The sequence below is a fragment of the Aplysia californica genome, unplaced genomic scaffold (assembly GCF_000002075.1).
Source record: "Aplysia californica isolate F4 #8 unplaced genomic scaffold, AplCal3.0 scaffold00098, whole genome shotgun sequence".
NCBI lineage: Eukaryota > Metazoa > Mollusca > Gastropoda > Aplysiida > Aplysiidae > Aplysia > Aplysia californica.
The window spans coordinates 441,524-448,434 of NW_004797368.1; the positions used below are offsets into that span (position 1 = coordinate 441,524).

At 41.4% G+C, this 6,911-nt stretch overlaps 1 protein-coding gene across 1 annotated transcript in view; it reads right to left on the reverse strand.

Annotated features, from left to right (window-relative positions):
- Positions 1-4,688, reverse strand: part of LOC101847574 (excitatory amino acid transporter 1) — a gene marked incomplete at its 5' end in the record, with an annotated part of 16,023 nt that extends 11,335 nt beyond the window's left edge. The window contains 4 exon segments of the mRNA XM_013080753.2: positions 109-342; positions 1,080-1,260; positions 2,181-2,232; positions 4,646-4,688. Of these exon segments, the coding sequence (XP_012936207.1) occupies positions 109-342; positions 1,080-1,260; positions 2,181-2,232; positions 4,646-4,688 (510 nt within the window).
- Between the last annotated feature and the right edge of the window lie 2,223 nt (positions 4,689-6,911).

The window sequence follows — 6,911 nt, forward strand, 5'->3', positions numbered from 1 at the left end:
AGAGAGAGAGAGAGAGAGAGAGAGAGAGAGAGAAACAAAGAGAAAGAAACAAAGAGAAAGAAACAAAGAGAAAAGAGAGAAAAGAAGAAAGAGATAATGTATTCTCACCTAGAGGCGGTTCCCCAGGCCGTAAAGAGCGCCTTGGACATGTTCAAAGCAAACTTGAAGGGGTTTTTGCGGGTGGCTACCAAGAAGAGGAGAGGCAGGACCACGAAGCCGTGGATAGCCAACCCGGCAAGCACAGTGGCCATGTACAGACCCAGATCAGAGAGTACCTTGCCAATGTCTTCCGTCTCCACAAACTTGCCAGCGATCAGGAAGAGGATGCCGATTGGTGTGTACCTGCATCAACCAACCAACCAACCAATCAATCAAACAATCAATCAAATCAATCAATCAATCAATCAACCTATCCATCAATCAATCAATCAATCCAAGAAATATCTATATTATAATGATAGATGAATGAATGAATCAATGAATGAATCGACCCATCAACCTGTTTGTAGATATCAAGATGAAAGTCGCAGCAGCTATGACTTTTAAAGTCATAAATCCCTATCCTTCCCCCCGCTTCTCTTCCCCCTCTTCTGCCCATTGAATGAGAGATGGAACCATCAGATCTCTATTTCTCAATTTAAAAAAGCAACATAAACAGCAAAAAGCGATTACAACTTTTTCCAGTCTTGGAAACAGTCATAGCCTAACGACGAATTAATAACTAACAATTATACACACACATGTGCTACACAATCTAGACCAGTGATTAATTCACTTATTGAATAAATAGATGCCCACCGACTTAACAGTCATCTAGTGCAAAGAAAATTAAGACAGTCAGACGGAAATAACAAAACCAAAGAAACGAAGTAGGAATTCCAGGCAGATCGGAAAAAGAAATGTACAAGTGGTAAAAAACATACAAAAGGTAAAAATCAATGGCTGATTGCAAATCTTGTGCAAACACAACTACGCAATACCGCGTTTGTCGGAATCTTGCAAGCAGCCACATCGGAATCAACAAACAGATCTTTTTGAACAAGCACCAAAACAGCCAAACAAGCTAACAGACTGCTGACCAGATAACAATCTTGACCAGCACCATGGTGGCGGAGTTAAGGGAGTCGAAGAAGGCTTTGAGCGGCTCCCCTTGAGGGCCCAAGTTGTTGATCACACAGCCCAGGGCGATGGAGAAGACAACAATACCCAGAACATTGGTGCCGGACTTCGATACCAGGTAAGGGCTGTCCACTGTAACACCTGTGAAAGAGGGGGGGATGAAGGCTATGAGACTGTGGTAAACTTCAGGATATTGTTGTCCACTGACACATACTTATGTACAGGGAGGTTAAGGGAAAGAGGGGGTGGGGGAGGATGAGGGCTATGAGACTGAGGTAAATTTCAGGATATCGTTGCTCACTGCCATCTGTATATTATGCACAGAGAAGTTATGGGGAAAATGGGTGGGGTGGGAAGAGGAGGAGATTGAATCAGAACAAGGGTCATCCGTAACATGCCTGGGCATGATAATTGAGCTAAAAGGTGTGTCCAACCGAAGATACAAAAACCTAATGGTTATCATCTCCTTAATTAAAAAAAAATTCCACACCATTCACAACCGTGTTGAGATTGCTATTCTGAAATAACCTACCTTTATCGTTCATGGTCTTTCTTCCCATTCTTACAAAGCATGTGGCATTTTCACTGCCTTTCCCAACGAGGCAGGCAGTTTTCAGTAAACCGCTCTTCCAATTATCCCGTGTCCCCTTTTTCTTTTTTCTTTTTATGATGTATGTGTTTTACTCCCCTATCGACACGTCAATTTAAATAATTTAGGTGGTGGGCTCTAACCCTGCCTGTCAGGACCAATCCAGGCTGAGCGGGGGATACAACACTCCAGCAGAAAAAAGGAGGCTGGCTAGCTGGCCGGTGTCGTATCCCCTTTTCGCCCTCCGACAAGAACATAGCGTGAGGAGATAGTGGAAGCTGGAACTTGTCTGCCCTATTTACCTTCTCTCAGCTGGACTTAATTTTTCTCAGTGTCATTTGCAGTGCACCGGTGTTTCCTTTGACCACAGGAAGCGTTCTACCTCATATAAAAGCACACACATGACCATACCCCTTTTCATTTTTACAAGAGAAAAAAATAGCAAGCAAACAAACAGGTTGAAGCCACTTACTTCTTGTATCATTGTCGTACAGGAAGGTTTTAGTTTCAATTTCAGTGACGCGCTGTGTGGGAATAAAAGAAAAAAAAGGGGGCGGGGGAGGGCAGGGAGTTGAACACAAATAAACCAAAATGTTTTCCGGAAGTAGGAGCAGGAGTGGTATAAGAATGGAGAAGTGCACTTGGATGACAAGCACCGGTTTAAGAGGATCCTCCCAGAGTCAAAGAGTCTGCACAGAGCGGGCTACTCGAGCCAGTGGTCTCAGTAGTGCATCAGGTCAAGTCGACACAGAAAGGGAACTCTGAGGACTCAACCCCTCCCCCCAATCCTAAACCCCCCCCCTCCGAAAAGGTACTGACGTTGGAACCCGTCATTTTTTGTTCTCGCAAAACTGAAACCCTCTGTACCCAAGCTAGTGGTTAGCTTTCAAACAGGTCCACTGGGATTATAGTCATTACTTTCTACCCTGGCCACAACACAGCCTGCGAACTGGTAGTCAGACAACTTTGTGGGCTCCCAAAACATGGGGGCAATTATCTAAAACCCCTGGTTACCGGCACTCTCGTAGAGTATCTATTATTCTGAAAGCCTAGGATGAGTGGTCTGTCAAGCACAACTTTTTTTTGCCATGATCATTGTGCCATAGGACACTTTTTTTTCTCTTTTTCTCTTAAATTGTCCTTGTCTTTTTCGTATCCAGTTAAACCCGTTATGTTTGCGTCGTATACAATGCTTTTAGTGTAATCATTTGACTTCTCTAATGGGTCAGGGTTGTGGTGCATTGTTCAAGTACATGCCCCAGAGGCCATCCACCTCCATGCCGCATTATTAAACACAGAAATACTTTTAACTGTTAATCGCACATCTTCACCCGCACGTATGATAGAAAAGAAGGAGCAAACAATACCACCCACTGAGACATTATGAGATGCACGTTTATGAAAAGTTTTTGGTCTGAGTATGAAGGAATTATGGTAGAGTTATGACATTTCGCCAGCTTTTAGACTTGACAATTTCTTTGGAACACACCATGCACATTTTCGGAAAACCCGACAATAATGAGACACTAGTCAGCGTGTTCAGTGAAACCATGCTAAAAAACATTTGGTATTCCTTTGCTGAAGCTGTGCCATGGAGCCTGTTGAATATCACTCAGTTATCAAGTTTTACACTTGCAAGGAAAATCCCCTTCCGACATTTTTCAGGAAATGATTCAAGTTTATGGTGACAAATGTCCTCCTTATAATACTGTGACATACTGGGTAAGAAAATTACAATCTGGATTCAAGTCTTTGATGGATGAAGATCGTGAAGGGCGCCCATCCTTTGTGGTAACTAAAGAGAATGCATCCATTGTGAAGAAACTGGTTTTACAAGACTGACGAATAACTGTTAAACAACTCTCAAGTGAAACGGGAATCAGTGCAGGGTCAACTGAAACGATTCTCCAAGACCATCTTAACATGAATAAGGTGTCTGCGCGGTGGGCACCCCGCCTTTTGACAAGTGAGCAAAAGAAACAGAGGGTTGCGTCCTGAAAAACTCGCCCTCGAATTGAGTCTAATGACACAAATTTCTTTAAAAACACGGTGACTATGGATGTCCTCCATGCAATGGAAAACCCCTTCTTCTCCCCCTACGAAAGAAGGCAAAGGTAACACCGTTAATTTGAAAGATAATGCTGTAGTGTTTCTGGGATTGTGAAGGTATCATCATGACTGACTACGAGGAAATAAAAAAAACAGACACAGGGGAATACTATTCATGTTCGCTGATAAAATTGCGGTCCGATTTGGTGAGAAAAAGGAGTTGAAAATTCCGTAATGGGGTCCTCCTATTGCATGACAACGCCTAGCTCTGCGCACAGAGCACAACAAACAGTCCAGACAGCAGAACAGTGCGGCTTTGAAATCCTGCCAAACCCAGCTTATTCACCAGATCTAGCCCCTTCAGACTTTTTTCTGTTTCCTAATCTTAAAAAAAAAACACTGAAAGAACGTCATTTAGATGACAACGAGGACGCTATTGAAGCTGTGCAGAAGACTGGTTAGGGGCCCATTCTGGGTTTTTTTTCTCCAAAGTTTTGAAGGTTAAAGAGGTGTGATAGAAATGTGTTACTCTGCATGGTGACTATGTAAAGGAATGAAAGTATGTGTGCCAATATACAAAGCTCTATCTTTATTCCTTCATATTTAGACAAAATACTAGTTGAACCCCCTTCGTATGTAGAAGTTTTGATGTATGCTTAGTGAAAACACTTCGGAGACATTCAAGACATCCTGCAGGAACATTTTGAAACGTGCAAGTGAGGAAATGACGTCTCACAAATTACAATGTGCTTAAGATAACATTTGAGAAAAAAAAATCTTGTGGAGACATGTAAGTTTGAGATGAAAGAAAAAAGCTCATTACGATAACAATTTGAAATGTGTTTACATTAAAAATGTGAAGATATGAGATGAATTAATATAACTCACACGCTGGAAACTGGCTGTGACGAGGTTGTCCGGAAAACATTGGCTGAAAATATATAATGGTAAGCATTTTACGGCACTCGCAACGTAATAAGGTCATGTAAGAGCCGAAGATTAAACGTATGACTAGAGAATAACATACAAAATCAATTGGGAGAGGGGGCGTCAAGATTATAATTATGAAGAAAATCAATCAACGTGTTCGAAAAATTTCATGTTTTAGAAATTTTAACCAAAATAGGACAAATCGCTAAACTTTACATCTTAAGAGTATTTAGCTACCTGGGTGGGATTGATCCGTCCGGGTTTTAGGACGAGAACGGTAAAACCACGACAGTTAAATCAGATGGGTATCTCAACTTAATGAGAAAATTTATGAGACGTTTAGGGATGAGAAGATGTTATGCTGTTGAGGAGGCCTGGTTCCAGTATAAAATAAGGCCTAACCCTGCACGCCAAGAGAAGCCCAACTTGTATGGTTGAACGAATTTTTTGGGGAATGCCTTATTAGCAGGGAGCTTACAAATAAATGGTTGCAGCATTCCTTGGACGTGAGCCCCTTCCATTATTTCCTTTGACTTTTGGGGGTACTTTTTTGGCAGACAAAGTCTATAGAAATAACCCGAAAGCAATTGAACAGTCGAAAGTCTATGTTGAACAGAAGGTCCAGAAAATCGACTCAGAAACATGCCATTTTCATAATTTTCAGTGGCGTGTTGGGGCTTGTGAGGAAAGAAAAAGTCAACACCTGACGCTACCCTGAGTTTATTAGACAGTATCAATTTCGAACATATCAGCTGATTTTTTGTCATATTGGCAAAAGTGCCCCCCCCCCCCCCCCCCGATTAAATTTTATTTTAAAGTAATGTTTTATTTTGGTCTTAAGAGACCTAGTTATTTCTCTTTTTAAATAGGCTAGGTCTTCTATTTTTTTTAGACACCCGGTAGTTACAAGTTTGATGTCCTTTGTCATAAATGTGTTAACAACGACGACAAGAAAAAAAAACAACTCTTGTGCTTAAGTAACTTCATTCAAATGTGTGCTCCATCAATATCTCCAAGATCAGGTGATCAGTCTCCAATGAGAGCTCGTAAAACGGGAAGTTAAAAAACACTCGGTGGGAGGTTATTTTCTCATTTTCCTCCCTCTATCTAGAACCCTTTCTCTCTTAACATTCATCATCATCCGGTGCCTTGCCGACTGGCGTGGGCGACTATGGACCTCCACTTCACCGATGGTGTCTGTCGTTCATGCTGTTACAGCCATGTTGTCAACTTGCCCAGAATCTTTTCCCTCTATCTGCATCTGCGTCTCTTTCCATCAAATTTGCCCGTTGTTACAATATTCTCCAATGCTTCTTTCCGCTTAGTGTGTTCAAGGAACTGTGCCTATCGCTTTCGTATATTCGTCATAAGATGTAGTTCGCAATTTGCTTCTGACAAGATTTCCTCTTTTGTTTTTCTAGCCGTTCATGGGATACTCAGCATGCGTCTTACTCTTATGAACCACAACTGTGTCTCTCAATTGTTCTTTCCAGCTGTTTATTGATTGTCCATGCCTCGAGCCCGTATAATAGAATTGGCTCGATGTAACTTTTCAGTACTCTTTTTCTTGTTTCCAGTGACAGATTGATGTTTGTATCTGTTTCATTTTGTGGAAGGTTGTTTTTGCTTGGCAAATGCGGCTTTTAATTTCGGTGTGACAACTCCCATCTGATGATATAACGGTTCCCAAATATTTAAAATGTACTTGCCAGAGGGTGGCATCATTGATTTTGATATTGAAGGTTTGGGTTTGAGTTTTTCTGCTTATCACCATTGTTTCAGTTGTCTTGATGTTTAGGCCTATGCCCATGTTGTCACTCTCTTTTGCGATGACATTTAATAGATCCTGTTGGTGTTCTTCATCTTCTGCTGTTAGGACTGTGTCGTCTGCATATTTTCTTAGATTGTTTACGTTATGTCCCCCAATTGAGATACCTGGCATTTCTTCTATGTGTCTCATTTTCAACATTAGAGGGATACAAAGTCGGAGGTAAAATTTATCGTTTATTTCTGCAGATACCTGATGTTAGCATCTTGATCGTTTGTTTGTACTCTTTCTTCTCTTTTGTTTATCGTGACTGGGTTGTGACAGTATGACTTTCTGCGCATATGTTAGTGTTAATCTAAAGAACGTCTGCATGTACATTAAATTTAAGAACATATTCCATAAGCTTGGGACGGGTATACACGTATACAGTGGAGTATGTTTGTGTTCGTACGCGCG